Raw genomic sequence first — 18,949 nt, forward strand, 5'->3', positions numbered from 1 at the left:
TCTATTTTTGCTTCATCCACCAGAATACAGGGTTGATCGTGGTCGTGCAGTCAGCCCACTCGGCAAAGTGCACTTCTGCAGTCTCCACCTTTCAACTTCCTCTCATGACTCTTCATAAACATACAAACTAACACAATTCGACACCCACACCGTATATTCCTCATTGGATGGCAGCCATAATCCCCTCAATCTCAACACTAACATCATCCACCATATCATGCACTTCCTTCTCTGTCAAAAGTCCCCCTTCGATACGGACACCAAACCCAATGGTATCCGTACTAGGATCAGGCCCAATATCAATATAAAGATTTTCATCAGGCAGGTATGAGGTATCCAAGTCCGAGACAGAGGTAGTCTCTCCGGTTGGCTCCGGTAATGGAGAAGCGGGTATGAAGTCCGTTGGCACACCGATCCGCAGAGGCTGGAAGAGATTGAGTCCCGAATCACCTCGAGTAGACGGCTGGTGCATCCAGAGGAGATTAACCCAGGTGTTGAATAATGGTCCTCGGCCTTTCGTACTGGCCCATTTGACTAAGATCTCGCGGAGGCAGCTTTGCTCGTAGAGTACCCGTTCCGCAAGGGAGGTTTGGACTGCGCGCACTTCGTCTAACGCGTTGCTCTCAGCTTTAGCTCCGGGGCTGGGGAATGTAAATGGCGTAACGTTTAGACACGGTCCGGAGAGTCCCTCAATGTTATTGAATGAGGCGGAGCGGCCTGTTTGGTACAAGCCAATGGTGGGGCTTTGGACACCTGTCATTCTTGCGAGAGAGCGGGATACGGCTAGGAGGACGACACTCTGCAGACTGAGGCCTGCAGAACGACATGTACTTTCCAGCTGTGACAAGTTCTTGACCTTCTCCCATACGCCGACAAATAATTGCCTTGGTAGTTCCTGTTCCTTGGGTTGGATGATGGTGGGAACGCTGGAGCCAAGCTGCGAAGACCAGTAGTTTTCCTCGTCGACTTGTCGCAGAGAGCGTGCGGCGTGTTCGACAAAAGAGGGGAAGTCTGGGTTTGAATCGCCTGATTCCCCGCAGTAGAGTTGTGCAAGCTCGGAGACAAACATTGGCATTGTCCATGCATCGTAGGCAGCGTGATTGATGAAAAGTTGGATTCCGTCCTTGTCGCTAGCCTTCAGAAGACGGAGGCGGACAGGAGGGACAAACAAAGATGATGGATTCAAACCCTCTTCTCTAGCTTGGGTTTTTGCTGCTTCTTCAATGCATGTGGGAGACGTGATGACCTTGAAGGTCTCCGCGTTCTGTGGTGCCTCGTTCAGCACAACCTGTACGGCCATTGACGGTGATGTCGCCACGAAGCAGGTTCTTAGAATGGGATGTCGTTGACGGAGCTGGTCCCATGCCTGCTCAAGCTTCCCACTATCGATACGTTCCGTGCTGTAGTAAGACCAGGCAGGTTCGAACAAGGTCCGGCCGGACTTCAACCAACTTGCAAGATGGTACAGCTGGCCACTGAGACAGGGCAGAATAGTCTCAACTGCGGCCTTGTTTAGCCCAAGGCGCTGGAGAACTGCCTTTTCCACATCGTCATAGTTTTCAATCAAGGGCTCCTGAGTTTGAATGCGTTCCTCGACCGTTGATACAATCCGTGAACTGATACCACGCAGGGTATTTCCTTGCAAAACATCAGCCACACTTGCCTTTAATCCTCTGCTGCGGCAGATGGAAGCAATGCGAATGGCAGACAACGAGTCTAAACCAATGTTGTAAATGCTGGTGCTTGGCATGATGCTATCAACTGGAACGCCAGCCACCTCAGCGAGGACTTCACGAACAATCAACTCGTGTGCAGGTGCATCGGACTCGCTGTCACCTCGTTCTAGTTTCTCTGCCTTGGACAATCGAAGAGGCAGTCCCCCAAGCGGCTCTGGCGCAGCAGTGGCGCATCTGGTAGGATGATCAATGATGTCTTGGAACGCTGTACAGAACTCCGTCATGAACTCATCAAGGGCTTGTTGGCAAATGTAGCGTCCGTCGCCCGAGGCGGTAACGACAATAGCTTCACGGCCGTGGTCTACCTCCAAATTGAGTTTATGTTCGGCTTGCGCAGCGTATCCGTCTATTTCGAAGGGTCTCCAGATCTGTTGTTCATCCAGCGTGCCAGTCGTAAGATCAGCGCTCTTCTGGAATACAAAGAGTGTGTCGAATAGCGAGGCAGCATCCATGCCATGTTCCTGCCTCAGAGCCTTCTGCACGTCCTTCAGAGGCGCATGTTGGAAGTCCTGCGACTCAGAGCTAAGTTGTTGGACTCGCTGAGCCATCTCGCGGTTGCTCAAGAATTTAGGCTCAAACGAGATTCTCTGAGCTACAGTGTTAAACAATGGCCCAATAGTCTGGTCGGCACCAGGAATTGGTAGTGAGCGACCAGCGAGAACTTGACCGAAGACCACATCGCGCTTCCCGACCTGGCAAGCGAGGACCTTTGCATAAGCCAAGAGGGCGATACTTTGAACGGTTACCTCCATGGCCTTGCAATTTTCAACGACCTTCTCCACGTCAAGGTCGATTCTGCGCTCTGAAAGAAGCATGCCCTCAGTAGCATCCGATGAGGAGAGCGCGGGAATCTCGACAGGCTCGTAACCAGCCAGCTTCTTTGTCCAGAAATCGCAAGAGCCATTCTGACCTTCCAGAATGTGGTGGGAGATATCAGAAAATTGAGGCCGCTGTACCGTAGCTTGGCCGTGGTAAGCAGTGGCCAAATCCTCAAACATCAGAGGCAACGAGCCACCATCATAAAGAGCATGGTGCATGAGCACCACGAAAAGCTTCTCATTTGCGCGATCAGCCAGTACAAATCTGAGTGGCGGAGTCTCGAAATCAGCCACTTCACGGAAAGAGTAGAGAGAGGTTAGCTCTGCGATGACATCCGCGTCCGAGGACAATGTGATCTCCTTCCACTGTAGAAGAGGATTTGTGTGCACCGCACCAACCCAGATCACTCCATTCTCAGTGATAGGATGGAACGAGGTACGGAGAATATCGTTTTTCGAGACGACCTCTGCAATGGCGTTCTTGAGGCGATCAATGTCAATGCCATCGCTAAGTCGAACAATGTGGGGGTGTACATAAATCTGAGAGTCAGATCCGAGTGTCCGAGTAATCATGCCCGCTTGCAGAKGCGTGCATTCAAACATTGCTGCGATTGAATCTCCACCACCAAGAAGACGAACGTCATCACGGTGAGCTGCAAGCGAGACTCTGGGCTTCTTGTCCTCGGAGCGGGCTGACTGATGTCCCCCAGCTGAACGCTCATCAACGCGTTTGGCTAATGCGCCAACACACGGGAAGCGCATGATATCTGACGGTGCAACTGCAAACTCTAGCTCGCGGAGCTTCCGTGCAAATTGGATAGCGGTCACCGAGTCGATACCGAGACTGATGAATGATGTCCCCTTCGACACATTCACCACGTCGAGACCACAGAAAGACGCCGTGACGTCCCGAATTTTTGTCTCAGTCGTAGACCAGCTCGTTGCGTCCCACTTCATTGCGATTTCGCCTGTAGAGGAAGCTTCGGAACCAGCAAGGCGGAAGCTGTCCAACCCAATGTCCTCTTCAGACAAGAGGGCTGATAACAGCGAGTCGAATTTCTCAACAAATTCTTGCCCGCGGTCGACCGAACCGAACGACGCCGAAAGGCCACAGTGAACGTAGATTTCATCCTTTTCATGATTCGCTTCAATCTCAACCGCGAGGGGGTACTCGGAAGGCATGTTGCTCTCGAGTTGCTCCCAGAGATTGTGCTTCGGTGCTGGTGTGCTGCGGATGTAGGAGAACAGACAGTCGAAGAGAGGCTTTTCCGACTTCACCCAACGTTGAATACGCCGCAGGGAGGTGTGTTGATACTCAAGAGATCGGGCGGTTGATTGGTGAACGGACGCGACAACATCGGCGACAGTTGTCAGGCCATTGGTATTCAATCGACCCGGAATTGTTGCAATACAAGGCAGGAGCACGGATTCTGCACCAGGGACTGCCACAGCCCGGCCGGAGAGGACAAGTCCATAAGTGACGTCGGACGCGTTGACTCTATCAGCCAGCAGAAGGGCGAAGACGGCTTGCATAAGAGATGGAACAGTAGTGTGCAAATTGGCTGAATGGCGTTCCAGTTCAGCCAGGCCGGCACGGAGCTTTCTGTTTACGAAGGTAGTCTCCTCTACAGCACCAGTGTCAACACGGAAAATTGTCGGCCGACAATCACTCAACGCGCTCACCCAGTGTTGCTGGGCCTTCTCCAGGTTCTGATCATATACATGGCTGATGAAAGAAGCTGGTGAGCCTCGATGGATCACTGGCTCTCCTACATAACACGCTGCAACATCCTCCAGGAGCATCGAGAATGACTCGCCGTCATAGAGAGCGTGGTGAATAGCGATGAACAGAACCAATGGATGTCTTGATGACGATGATGTTGCCAAGTGGAATCGCACCGGAGGGACGTCTGTGATATTCTCGATGATACCGCGAGAAATCTCTTGCTGCTTCGCTCTCTGCTGTGCAATGCATTCCTCGAGACCGTCGTATTCGCCTTCCGTCCATGACATTGGACTTCCAGAACTGAAAACAACTTGAACAATCTCTTTCTCCAAGGGAGCAAAGCAAGTTCGGAGGATCTCATTATTGTCAGCAGTAGCTTGCCACGCGCACCTTAATCGCTCGGAATCGAGACCGGGATCGAGCTTGAGAGCAATGTGGTTGACATAGAGCTGATCCCCTTCGCTGTTGATGGAGCGTGCGACAAGACCCTCCTGAAGAGGAAGGCATGGTCGTAAGACTACCTGGCCGGAATTTGCAGGCGAGGTATTGCCCTGATGGTATTCAGCCTCGAGCTCAGCTAGTCTCTTCGTCAACTCTAAATTGTGCGGAGCTGTCCCGGCCTTGGTTGACTTCCTGGGAAGCTGAGCAAGCTGCTCGACGACTGGGTTGCCCATCACAAGGGCGACGGTAGCGTCATATCCTATCCTCCGAAGCTTCACTGATAGGCTGATCGCGCTCAGGCTATCCAAGCCGATTTCAAAAATGTTTGTTAATGGATTGATACTCTCGCGTTCAATCTTGATCACTGCGCAGATTTCGTTGACTACAGCTTCTTCATCGGAAGTCAGTGGCCTACCAGTGAAAGCCGCAGTGTCGCTAGTTCCTGGATTGTTTCCTTGTAGAATACTTGCCAGGGGCAAGCTCGAGAAGATGCTGTGCAGCAGCTTGATATTCGCCTTTCCTGACATTGGTGCCAGTGGGATGTATGTGATTGGCAGGATGATCTCGGGAACCATGTAGGCTGGGAGCTTCCGTTGGCAGGCGTCCCGGAGTTCCTTGCCCAAAGTCGCGAAGTCAGAGTGTATTAGGGTGGCATCTCCGCTACGCTGACGGCTCCTGTCACCACCTCGGGCAATGAACGAGATGAGCTGCGGTCTCGCGAGACCGGCATGTTTCGCAACCGTGGTCACTACGCTGATCTCAACAGGAGAAGAGGAACGGATAACTTCTGAGACCTCCCCGAGTTCCAACCGCTGCCCGCGGATCTTGGTTTGGTCGTCGCCTCGACCAACGTATTCCACTGAGTCATCGCTCATCAAGCGACCAATATCTCCGGTTCTGTACATCCTTTCGCCGTCAGGACCCTGCACGAATCCAGTCGCATCCGGCCGGTTTAGATATCCGTTGCCCACAATGTCGCCGGTGAAACACAATTCTCCCGTTTGACCACGAAGGGCGTAGTTCATGGTGCCCGGGATCAGAACGTGGCAAGTGCAGGCGCTCAAGGGAGGCCCAATATTGCGAATGGTGGTTTCCTTGCCAACAAGGGCGAAAGTGCAGCCAATAGTTACTTCCGTTGGTCCATATGCATTGGCCAGGGCGACATGCGGCAACCCTGCCCAAGTGTCCAAGACTCTCTTCGAAATCTTCTCCCCTCCAACACTCAGGTATTTGAGTTCCGGACATAGTTCAGGCCGCAGGTTTGTCTGGTCAACCAAAGATGGTACCATGCTCGCATGAGTAATACCCCACTTTGTGATTGTCAACTGAAGATCATCCAAAAGCATTGTTCGCGCAGCAGTTACGGAGGCCATGCCATGACGCCAGGGGAAGAACATTTCCAACAGATGGACATCAAACGCCCGACTGGCCTGTGCAAGGTACCGGCCTCGACCACCGAGCTCCAGTGTTGCTGGCGCCACTCGACAAACGAATTCTGAGAACGATTCGATAAATGCCGACAGGTTCGCCCTTGATACCATGACACCCTTAGGCTTCCCTGTAGAACCTGACGTGTAAAGCAGGTAGGAATTGTCTTGTGGATCACTTGCATAGGCCCGATTGTCAGTGGGCATGCCTGCCAGCGAATCAACGAAAGAGGGATCATCAATGCACATCACACGGCACGTTCCGGGGACATCTGAGAAAGTGGCCGCAAATGCGGACTCGGTGAAGACAAGCGGGCAGTTTCCATCCTCGATGAGAAATGTTTTTCGATCGTTTGGAAGATTGTCATCGATAGGCAGATAGGTATTTCCTGATTTGAAGACACCGACAATGACGGGGTAGGATGGAAGATTTCGTCCCGCGCAAACGGCAATCATTCTGTTTTTGTATCCCAGCGAGGCGATGAAGGCCGCCACGCAGTTCGCTGCAGAATTGAGCGTACCATAGCTCATACTTTGCTTCTCTATGCCGCTTGCGCTGATGTTGCTGGCCACTTCAACTGCTGTCCACTCCGGATGTTCCCTGGCGTTCAGCTCCAGCCAGTGCGTTGGGCTGAGGTTAACCGAGTCCCTAACTGCCTCACTTACATGCTGCGAAGATTGGGATTTGAGCCTAGGGGGAAGTTGATTGACGAGTTCCCGTAGTTCCTTGTCTGGATTCGCCAACATCACGCTGACGAGACTGTCAACCTGACGTACAAAGATAGACAGGTGTTCACGGCTCATGAGAGATGCATCAGCAGACGCTTCTAGGATCAGGGATCCATCAGCATTTTGCAGTACATTGAATGCCATAGGGTGCTCAACATGCAACCCAATTCGATCCTCAAGTTGACGCCACAGACCAGAGTCAGTAGCGGCGTTGGCTTCTGCGCCCGCTGGGTGGAAGGTGAACACTGCCGGATACAAGGGCTCACCACGAGGCCGTTTGAGCATCCTGCGCACCTCTCGAGCGTGTATATGACGGTGCTTCCTCGACTGGCCAGAGACACGCTGCTGTTCTGCGAGGACCTCTCGGACAGTTCCTGTCGGGATAAATGGCACCGGCACAACAGAAATCAAAGGACCAACGCCATTCTCGAGGTCAGCATGCAGCACACGATCAGAAACTGTTTCCGCAAACACAGTCGCCGGAACGCCAAGGTAACTCAACGACACAAAGCCCCATGCCGCACGAATAAGGGAAGCAATGGAGGAGACACCGAGCTCGGCTGAGGTCGATTGAAGCTTTTCGAGAGGCTCCGTCATGGGTACTTGCTCGGAGATAAGATTGTGCTCCTGTGCGGCTGTCTCTGGCGTCCTCTTCCCGGTCAAGTCCGTCCAGGAGGGGGCATCAAGCTCACAGAATTTCTGCAGCTCAGAGTTCCAGAAACTTCGGGTGGCGGCAGCCATTTCCTCTGTCGGCAGGACCTTGGAAAGCGCGCTCCTAAGTTGGTATCTGGCGGGTGGCTTGCCAGTATATGCAGAGCGCAGATCCTTTTCAATCAGATCTAAAGAAGGCCCGTCATGAATAGAATGGTGAATTGTCAGTACCATAACCCGGTCTACGCCCTTGTCCAAAACAGTAACTGCCCAGGGGCGCTGCCTGAAATACGTCTTCTGGTGCGTCTTCATGACACCTTCGATGCGAGAGCGAAGCAATCGATCCCACTCATGCTCTTCGCAGACCATATACTCCCAATCGAGAGTGGGGTGATCGTAAATAATCTGCACGATGGAGAAGTCCAGTTCATCCTTGCGAGAGCTGTTATCCACCTCAGCTACAGGAATAAACCCAGTTCGCAAGGCCTCGTTCTTTTGACAAAGTGCCAGCCAAGCTTGTTTCAACCGTGTCACATCAACAGACMTGTCAAGAGAGAAGAAGTGATTACTCCAGTACAAGTTATAAGTACCCATTGTCTCACTGAGCAAGCTCTCCTGGATCGGGGTTGCTCGCACCGTGAAAAATTCATCGTCAACTTTCGAGGCCACGATGTCGTGCCACTGATCGTTGAAAAGGTTAATATCAAACTCAGTAGGTGACGCTACAAGAGCCTCGGGATAAGATGTGGCTAATCGGATCAAATCCTGTACTGTGATACAGTTGATCACTTCAATGAAAGAAAGTTGATAGCCGGCCTCTTTGAGCCTTGATGCGAGACGAACCGCATGGATAGAGTCAATACCTAGACTTCGAAGTCTGCTCGCTTTAGCGATAATCGAAGGCGAAATATTGGTAAGCGATGCTATCATGTTCACAATCTTTTCCATTGTGTCGGATGTGGCTGGGTCGTCCGCCGGACGACTTGCAGCATCGTTTTCGGGATTCATCCGATTCTCCCAGTCTTCAATATCGACTAAAGCATATGCAGCTTGCAGCGCGCGACGATCCGTTTTAGCAGACTGGGTGCGAGGAATCCTCTTGACCACGAGGTACACGGACGGAATCATGTGAGCAGGGAGAGCTGCATGCGCCTTCTCGCGTGTAGAGAGCGCGATCTCGAGAGCAGCATCGTTGAGTAGTAGAAGGGCATCACTCGGATCGGCATCGGCCGCATTTGGTGCAGAGAGGAAAGCAACGACAACCTTGGTCGGCCGATCTGGGCGGTTCACAACGAGCGTCTCGATATTCTCAACCAGTGGGTGGCATCCACCGAGCGCGAAGCTGATCTCGCTCAATTCAACACGAATGCCACCAAGTTTAACCAAGTCGTCCACACGATTGATATACTCCAGCGATCCGTCAGCGAGCATCCGAACAAGGTCCCCCGTGTAGTAGAGAATCTGCCCAGCTTCCTCGCTCCAGACGTACTTTGCCTTGGTGACATCTTCTTGATTCAAGTATCCCGGAGAAAGCTGTGGACCACCCAACGCCAACTCCCCAACTGCGTTCTTCATCACGATTTGCCGGTTCTTCGTGACGAAAACCGAGACGCTTTCCATAGGCCAGCCAACATTGGCGCTCTTGACGTTCATGCACTCGTTCCCAAATTCTCGTACAGTTGAGACGATTGTCACTTCTGCCGGGCCATATGTGTTGTAAGCTCTCATATCTGTGCCCCAATCGTCGGCAACAGGCTGTGTTAGCTTCTCGCCGATCATTGTAATTACTTCCAGCGTTTCACAACTTTTTCTCGGGACACCGGCAGCGAAGGCAGGGGTCAGATGCGCATGGGTCGCTCGCGTGGTATTCGCCAGCTTTGCGAATGACGCAAGCATGATTTCTCTAGTTGCAGATATCAGAACACCCCCCAAGCTCCACGCGTAGAAGATGTCCTGGATGGACACATCGAACGTGTATTGAGAGAATTGCAAGCATCGCACAACACCGCCAGAAACGTCGGATGGTATGTCCTTCTTCAGCGATTTGAAACAGGACACCGCAGCTGAGTGAGTGATAGGCACGCCCTTAGGAGCACCAGTGGTTCCACTCGTCCAAATCAGGTATGCTATGCCTGCCGGACTGGACAGCTCCTTTGAGCTGCATCGTCCGATGCTCGGCCAACTCACCCGCGGATCAGCATATTTACTGACATCAACGACGTCGATATCAATGGGAATGGCATCCTTTGGCTGGTCTCCATCCTCGCTAGAAACAAGAAGCACTCTAGCTCMAGTCCGTTTGATTAGATCATGCCGCCGCTGTACGGGAGAAAATGTATCAATGGGGCACCATGCGCCGCCAGCTTTGAGAATACCCAGAATCGCAATATACATCGCCGGACTCTTCTCGATACAAATGGGTACTACTGTGTTTGTCAATTGACCGTAGGTCTCACAAATAGATGCTGCCAAATTATCAGCCCGTGCATTGAGCTCCCCGTATGTCCATGAAATGTTTTGCGGATTTTGGTCATCATCAAGGTCGTACTTGAATAGAAGCGCCATGTCGTCTGGATGTAAATTTGCGTGATCCTCAAACTTGGTGTGTATCAGAGCCCCGTCCGAAATCTCATCGGCCATCTTCGGCATTGGGTTATATACTGCCTTGATGTCAGKGCGGGTATAGGAAAGTGCATTCTCAAAATCTCCATCCGGATTCTCAAGAATAAACGCAACGATGTCGTCCAATTGATGAAGCATCACCTCGGCCCCGTCGCGGTCCATTTGAGAGAGGCCGAAGCTTGCGCGCAGGGTCAACGACGAGTCTGCGGCAGGCCAAACCTCAATCATCACGGCGTAATCGTTCGCCATTGGGGGATGATCGATGGACTTCCATAGACCACTGGTACTGCAGCCGGCGCTGAAGTCTTGGTAGGCAAGAACTGTGTCATAGGGAAGTCTACCATCAGCGGTGACTAGCGATCCGAGACGCGGTTGTAGATGCGATAACGTTCTTGCGTTCAGACTCGCCAAATGAGCCACAACCGATTTGTTTGTCCACGATTTTCCTCCAGCTTTGGGAATCTGCCCAAGCGCCAACCGAGTAGGAATCGTCGTGAAAGTCGGACCAGCACAGATTTCAGAGTTGGGATCGAAACGTCCAGATACAACACTACCCATGACCACGTCTTGATCTTGGGTTCCACTGTACGCGAGTAGAAGAGAGGCCCAGGCTGCTTGGAGGACGGAAAGTGGTGTGGACCCGATTGTTCTGGATCGTCGCTTAAGAATGTCATGGGTCGTACGAGCAGTGATTTCGACGCAGTGGGTAGACTTAACAGCTGGAGGTCGGTAGGCGGTAAGAGAAGGGAAAGCAATTGGCGAGTAGTTTGTCAGATATTCTTTCCAAAAGTTGGATGTTGCTGTTTGATTTGCTTGATAATGGTTAACAACAACATGCTCTAGCGACGTTCGGCGCGCTGGCTGCTGTCCATTATAAACAGAAGACACGTCTTCTAAGAGAAGTTGCAACGATCCCCCATCGAATATGCCGTGGAACATGCTCAATACGATGACATTGTCTTCTGCAGACTCAAGCAATGATAGCTTCCAAGGGAAGTCCAAGCTAATCGTTCCCTCGGCTTCTCGAAGGGCCTTGGTCAAGACATCGTGCATCGACTCCCCGGATGTCTGATAGAGAGCCCATTTCGGTGCTGGTCCTGCATCTTCTTTAAGAATACATTGCGCAAATGGTGCCATGTCATCGTCAAGCCAGCAGAAAATCGTCCGAAAGGAATCATAACTTCCAATCACCGACTCCCACGCCTTCTTGAGCCGCTCAACGTCCACAAAGGGCTCGAGTGAAATCACAGAATGATAGATGTACGACCGAGTAGCAAACGAACTATCGGCCGAAGTACGCAAGAAGCTCGTTAACATACCAGACTGCGTTTCCGTGGTGGGCAGGACAGTCTGAATTGTCTCTGGGCTGATTCCAAGCCTTTCCGCGCATGTCAAGTGGTTTTTGGCGTTGAATTCTTGCAATTGCTGTGCCAAGGACATACATGAATCATTCGCCAGCTGTCTATCGGTGAGTCCCTCCAGATTCCCTTTACCATTGAGGATGAGTGATAGCAGCCCCTTTATGGTATCTGACTGTAGTACATCTCCCACCGATAAATTGTCGATGGATTGATCTCTCAGCTTCTGTAATAATCGCATCGCGCCCAGGGAGTCCAAGCCCAGCGAATAGAGACTCGTGTTGGGTTCGATCACAGCGGCCCCTTCCCCACTGGTTTGCGCAATGAGGTTGAGGACAAGGTTTCGTAGCTCCAAATCCTTCTCATCCTCAGGCACATCCCAGTCACCTGGCGCGGCCCCTCGCGCTTCTGAGATCTTGTTCGGAGGGAGAAAGAACTCTATACCACTATCATCGCCTTGTTGCAGCATGCTGCCGATAGCTTTACGGTCGACCTTACCAGAGCTTGATCGAGGGATTGAGTCAAAGAAGACGTAGGAAGATGGACACATGTATGCAGCAAGACGACGATGTGTATATTCATCAGCCAATCGCACAAGTTCTCGTAGTGCGTCGTGACCAGATGAGTCCGTCACAATGCATGCCACAATTTGCTCACTGCCTTGTACCGTTGCATCAGGCTTGGGGACCACGGCCACGACCTCCCGTACTCCATTCAAGGTAGCAAGGACGGACTCAATCTCCCCCAACTCGACTCGACGACCGCTGATCTTCACCTGGTCAGATGTGATTCGCCCAAGAAACTCGATGACTTGTGCGCCTTGCTCATCCCAGACAATGCGAGCCAAGTCACCAGTTCGGTAGATGTATCCGTACTCAGAACTGTGGACAAAGGATTTGGCAGTTTCTTTCGGGCGATTCAAGTAGCCTTGGCTGACCTGAGGCCCTCCGATTGCGAGCTCTCCAGCAAGACCAGCTGGAATAGGTTTAGGGGTATGGGAGGCCGGGTCGAGGACAAACATTGAGCATGTGGGCAGTGGCTCACCAATGATTGACCCACGGGTATGATACTCGACCGGCGCGAGGAACGTACAGTTGATGGCTGCTTCGGTCGGCCCATATGCATTGACTAGCATCCTTGTCGTCCGGACAGAGTTACCGTTCAGGTCGGTGTTGTGCGCCTTTTGAGAGAAGTTGTCGATGACAGTCCGATTGAGCTTCTCTCCCATTGTCCACAAAGATTGAAGGGTAGTCAACCGGGAGGGTCGAAGAAGCGCTGCTAGACTTGGCGTTGCCATCATCACAGTTGCTCTGGCCTCGTTGATTGTCCCTTCCAGGTCAGTAAGCGTCAGGCTCCGCGGTGCCGAGCAGAGAGTTCCGCCACTACTCAGCGTCACAAATATTTCCATCAGAGACGGGTCGAACGTAGGGGAAGCAAATTGAAACCATCGGAAATCGCCAGCTGAAGTTCCAGGAAGCGGGATGGCTGTAGCGTGGGACTCGATTGAACAGGTGACTGCAAGGTGACTAACTTGTACGCCCTTGGGCTTGCCTGTGGAGCCACTTGTGAAAAGAAGGTAAGCAATGTCCTTGTGGTCGATGTCTGGAGGCTCAAATAACCGGTCTTCGGTTGGAATTTCGTGCTCTCCGGAGAGGTACTTCCATCTAGAGATTTCAGCCACATTGACCCAGGTTGGCTTTGATATTGTCTCATCGGCTGCATCGGGGAGCAATAACACAGAGGACGGTTCCTCAGCGTTACCAAGTATCACATGGGAGTTGATATCCTCAAGTATTTCACGGACTCGCTGAGCAGGAGCATCTGTGGGAATTGGGGAAAATGCACAACCGGCTTTTAGGATTCCGAGGTACGAGATGTAAAGCTCAGGCGAAGTTGACATATAGACAGGAATGATGCGAGTACGACTATTGTGTGTATCGCCTGAGAGGAGTTTTCTAATATGGATTGCCAAGTAGGTGGCTGCAGTATCGAGAGCGGCATACGTTAGGGTGCTATGCTCGGCGATAGAGCTGGCCGATGGCAAAGAATGAACAAAGTCTAGTGCGATGGCACTAGGGCTTTTCTGGGCCCAGCCCTCGAAAGCAGAATGAAGAAGGAATGGTTTTGGAACGTGCGGCGTTTGCGCAGAATCATCGTCTCGTAGAGGGGGTATCATCAGAGGTGGAAAATTAAGGATGGATAAGTCAGGAGTCTGGTCATCCGGCGAAGTTTCTGTGGATCGTAGACATCCAATGGACTGCGTCATATGGAATGCAATCGTCCTTAGCAGCTGGCTCACTGCTGCATCAGGGATCAGTCGTTTGGGATATGTGAAACTGGTCCGGAGTTCGTCATTGCAAATCCGCACGTACAACGTGAGACACTACCATATACGTTAGCTGTTGCGTCTCGACACTTCTGATGCGTACTCACGTTACTCTCCGCGACAGTGATCAGATCCGTGTCTCTGTTCTCGAGACAACCGGCCAAAGCTAAGTCAAGGGCGAACTGGACCTCATTTCGGTTGTAGTATGAAAAGTCAAGTTCACGCACTGCGCATTGCCGTATTGACTGCACCTCCTGCTTTTGTTCGGTCACGGCCACGGAAGCGCAAATGAGAGCCTGCGATGATCCCGTCGAAGACTGGCGCGAGATGGCAAAAGCAACATCCTCGAGACCAGTGAGTGCGCATACAAATCGAGCGTATCCCTCGATCAATCCTGTCACCAAATCTCCGCTAACATCGCCAGCGCCGATCCCCTGCCAGGGACTTTGTCCAATTGAATGGTCCGTTGTTCTTTCGGCAGCATATTGGTCGATAGTGTCTAGAGCAGGTATCTTTGTTACAGGAGCAACCCCAGCCAGATTTGATCCAACTGAAACATCACTGCGCGAGCCATTGATGTGGTGTGTGGTTTTCGTCGGGCCTGAGAGCCCCTCATCCGCGGGGTTTGTGCCTGCCATTGCTTCAGTCGACTGCGGGCGGAATTATCACGCGCCTAAGATAAAACAGTCGCACACTGGAATGTTGTGTGGTTCTCTGAAGAACAGCGGCACGCGGAGGTTTTTGAAGACATGGAAAAAGGAAAACATTTCACGAAGATCAACACTTCAGAATTGCCTTTTTTCCCTTCCCGAGCAAACACTCTGCCAGAACTGCCCCTCGCCAGTAATCTTTGAGTGGACCACAGAGGGGTTACAGCGATCTCATTGGGCACAGAAGCAGCATGTGGGGGGATTTTTAGCTGCTAAGAAAGTCCCCGATGGTGACTAACAGGAATGACGACAATAAGGTGCCAAAAATGCAGCCAAAAATGGATGCTATTAGCCATGTTGGGCAGAGATCAGCTGATGAGGGCGTGCCGACCAAGGAATGACACGCGCCAAGACGCGTCAGGAACAAAAAGCACGTCTTTTTTCAGGCCAATCCTCCGATTGCGCCCGTTGTCGGATCATTTATCTGATTAGATCATCTGATTAGATTGATACAGAATTAATCACCGTTCGGTTTGCAAAACACAGCACTAAATTTTTGCGGGTGTAAACTGGACCTCAGTGTATTATGATATTTTCTAGCGGATTCTCACTGGTTTCTACCACTGGTTTCTAATACCAGAAGTGTTGTCATTTATTACCTCCAGTTTATGTTTCTTGGACAAAGCATTCAATAAATTTGTGATTGTCCCTCAGTGCAGGGCTAATTGACATATTCTGTTGCTAGTATACTCGCTGCTACCTTTTTAACCATAGTGATGAAATACCTGAACTGTCCTCCCTCTACACAATTCTTCTATACAAGAAATTGGATTGTTCTACGACCTGAGAGAAAAAGCCTATTCTTGTTTCATTCTTGGTCTATAGTGGGGTGCAGCATCCCACAAGGAAACTGCAGCCGAAACATGGTACATCTTACATCCGAGAGAAAAACCAACCTAGCGCCGAGATAAGTGAGAACATGGTTTCTAGCCCCAGGGAAAAATCCATGCATTCCGGGTTCTTCAGGACCAGTAGACCACCGGTGCGCTGAACCGTGGGTTTGACGCAGATACAGGGCCTCATTGCTAACTGCAAGGCTGCATCGAGTCCACATGGATTGAATCAGCTTCATCTGAGACTCACAGCTGGAGCATCTTTCCAAATAGATATGAATTATATCATGGAATCACCTCCACAACCCTCATTTATCGGCTCCGGAACATTCTTATCTGATCAAACGCAGGCCCACAAGAATTCCCTTCATCTATCTGATTTGATGCTCTTGCCATGCCAAGTCTTTACGCGAAAAATCTGATAAGCGAGGCATAAGGCTATGAGAGCATTCCCGCTGCAGATTGGCTACCGGCTTGTATAGTGGAGCTTTTCCTCAGGAGAGCCACATGGATCGAATCCTCCTCAGCTCATCGGTCCAGACAAATGTGTCAGTAAAACATGCTCATGGGCTCAAATAATACGCCATGAACGATCTGGATCAGTCCACAATGTTTATGAACATGCCTTATTCATTAAATACCGAGACCCGAGGCGGAGAGAGCGACAGCCGCGTCAAGGTATATCATCCGAGGTGATGGTTTCGTTGGAAGGCAGTACTAGTAATATAAGAAGAATTTCCTCTGGTCGGGTTCCGTATCTGAAGTTTGAGTTTCGTAGTCTCTGATCGACATAGAAAACCAAAATAATGGCAACTGTACGACGATTACAACAAACTCTTTCGCACCTTGAGCCGCCTAAGGCTTCCCAATTATTGTCGATCGTCGAAGGCCCAACCCAACCAGAACTACTAGACATTACTCTCGGTGAACTTCTCACCCTTCAGAGCCTGCAATATGGTGACTACGAGTGTCTCGTTTTCCCTTGGACTGGCGCTCGCTGGACCTACGCCAATCTTAATGATGAAGCGGACCGGGTGGCTCGCGGCCTGCTGGCCATGGGGATTCAAAAGGGCGACCGGATAGGTATTATGGCGGGGAATTGCGAGCAGTACATCTCGGTTTTCTTTGCCGCTGCGCGTGTCGGGGCGATTCTGGTGGTGCTGAACAATACATATACGCCGTCCGAGCTGTACTATGCTCTCGGACACACCGGTATGTACTACGTCTGCAGCGTTCCTGATGATCGATGCGAGATTGACTTGGCGTCTTTGCAGACTGCCGACTCCTGTTCCTGACTCCACGCATCGGCCGCCATTGGCTCGAGGAGGTACTGGCCAAGTTAGGGCCTCGTCCGAAGGAGCAGGGAACCTCGTCGTCGTTGGAGGAAATTATCGTTTTACGAGGGCAGTACGACGGTTTTAGCACATATGAACACGTCATCCAGCGCGGCCTACCGCTTCCCAGCCATGCACTGCAGGACCGAGAAGCGGAGCTCCATTCTACAGATGTCTGCAACCTGCAGTTCACCAGCGGCTCGACGGGGAATCCCAAAGCCGCCATGTTGACACATCAGTACGTTAATAGCACATGGCTGTGACAGTAGCTAACTGGATATAGCAATCTAGTAAACAACTCCCTCTTCATCGGCGACCGGATGAACCTCACCTCGTTCGACACACTCTGTTGCCCGCCGCCACTCTTTCACTGTTTCGGCCTCGTGCTGGGCATGCTCGCGGTCGTCACCCACGGATCAAAAATCGTCTTTCCTAGCGAGACATTCGATCCGACCGCAGTACTGCATGCAGTATCGGACGAGAAATGTACCGCCTTGCATGGCGTGCCGACCATGTTTGAGGCCATCCTGAGCATTCCCAAGCCCCCGAACTTCGATTGCTCGAACCTGCGGACGGGAATTATCGCCGGTGCACCTGTTCCCCGGCCGCTCATGAAACGGTTGTTTAGTGAATTAAATATGACCGAGTATACCAGCAGCTACGGTAGTCAAAGCGCTCTGACCCAGATGTATACAGTCGCTGACAACTACAGGCCTCACCGAAGCCTCACCCACCTGCTTCAACGCCCTGACAACGGACAGCATCGAGCGCCGCTTGACAACCGTCGGAAAGGTCATGCCCCACGCCAAGGCCAAAATCATCAACGCGCAGGGCCACATCGTCCCCGTCGGGCAGCGCGGTGAGCTCTGCATTGCCGGATACCAATTGACAAGGGGGTACTGGAACAACCCGGAGAAGACAGCCGAGGCGCTAGTCACCGACTCGGACGGCGTAACCTGGCTCAAGACAGGAGACGAGGCCATCTTCGACGAGGAAGGATACTGCACCATCACCGGGAGATTCAAGGACATCATCATCCGAGGTATCCACTTTCCCTCTCCTACTGCACAAAAGTGTGATCTAACACACACAGGCGGAGAAAACATCTACCCCCTCGAGATCGAAGAGCGACTAGCCGCACACCCGGCTATCGAGGTAGCCTCCGTGATCGGCATCCCGGACCAGAAGTACGGTGAGGTCGTGGGGGCATTCCTTGCGCTGGCCGCTGACGTGAGCGCGAAACCGTCGGACGAGGAGCTCCGCGCTTGGACGCGGGAGACACTCGGCCGGCACAAGGCACCGCAGTATTTCTTTGTGTTTGGTGAGGAGGGAGTCGACCGCACGATTCCTGTGACGGGCAGCGGGAAGGTTCGGAAGGTGGATTTACGCAGGATTGCGGCGGGTGTTTTGGAGAGGCGGTTGGCGATGGCAATAAAGAAAACATAGACTGGTCTTACTTGTTGGCTAAATGTATATACCCTTAGATTCTTTTATTTATTTCCTTCTTTGAATTAGTTGTACAAAATTTGCCAGATAATAGAAATTATTCCCGGGTAGAAGCGGGTGAGCAGGGCTGAGTCTACAGATTTGGATTTGGGACGAAATGAAAGGGGAAATGCCCCACCGCACAATCAGATTAGATGACCATCTAATCTGATGAAAGTCAACAAAATTAGACATGCCAAATCCTGCTTGAATACAGGAAGTGAGACACTTCTAAATTTTCTTTGATACTACTAATAATTCCCGTCTTCTTGCGATTCGTCTTCAATTACTGTCAAAATCGGAAGGATATAATGCACAGTCGAGCCGATATTCGGATCTGTGGGTCCTCTTTACAGACCGTAGTACATGTCCACAAAACGAGGAAATTAGCCAAGGAATTCTTTCAAAAATTTAGCCCTTGGAGTGGCTACTTTGAGCATAGCACACGCCGGACACTTCTTTGATCTGGCCCTTACCTCGGATGAAGAGACGGGGCTCAAACGAGGCTGACAGTTGCAATCTAATGCGATTGTAATTTTCAAATGTACTCTGACTCCATCGTTGATTGATAACAGAAACAGATTATCCCCACTTAGTCTGTTGCATTGCGACGTCGGACTTGAAGTCTCGGAGGATTCGAATTTGAGTGACTCTCAGACAAATTAGGGATGAGTGGAGATTGGTAGTGGGACTAGCAGATAAATGCCGCATTTCAATAACGCAGATTATGAGTATGCGCAGGACTGTCTCCAT

At 51.4% G+C, this 18,949-nt stretch overlaps 2 protein-coding genes across 2 annotated transcripts; one reads left to right on the forward strand and one right to left on the reverse strand.

Moving 5' to 3' along the window:
- Positions 1 to 160: 160 nt before the first annotated feature.
- Positions 161 to 14,472, reverse strand: sidC (nonribosomal siderophore peptide synthase SidC; the record flags this gene model as incomplete). The annotated part of the gene is made up of 2 exons (XM_043298130.1): positions 161 to 13,891; positions 13,942 to 14,472. The coding sequence occupies 2 exons, from the start codon at positions 14,470 to 14,472 to the stop codon at positions 161 to 163; spliced, it is 14,262 nt and encodes a 4,753-aa protein (XP_043154065.1).
- A 1,711-nt stretch (positions 14,473 to 16,183) lies between these two features.
- Positions 16,184 to 18,157, forward strand: sidI (putative long-chain-fatty-acid-CoA ligase; the record flags this gene model as incomplete). The annotated part of the gene is made up of 5 exons (XM_043298131.1): positions 16,184 to 16,589; positions 16,652 to 16,949; positions 16,995 to 17,374; positions 17,424 to 17,753; positions 17,805 to 18,157. 5 exons carry the CDS (start codon positions 16,184 to 16,186, stop codon positions 18,155 to 18,157), a joined length of 1,767 nt encoding a protein of 588 aa, XP_043154066.1.
- Between the last annotated feature and the right edge of the window lie 792 nt (positions 18,158 to 18,949).

The sequence above is a fragment of the Aspergillus pseudoviridinutans genome (genome assembly GCF_018340605.1).
Source record: "Aspergillus pseudoviridinutans IFM 55266 DNA, scaffold_2, whole genome shotgun sequence".
Classification (NCBI taxonomy): Eukaryota; Fungi; Ascomycota; class Eurotiomycetes; order Eurotiales; family Aspergillaceae; genus Aspergillus; species Aspergillus pseudoviridinutans.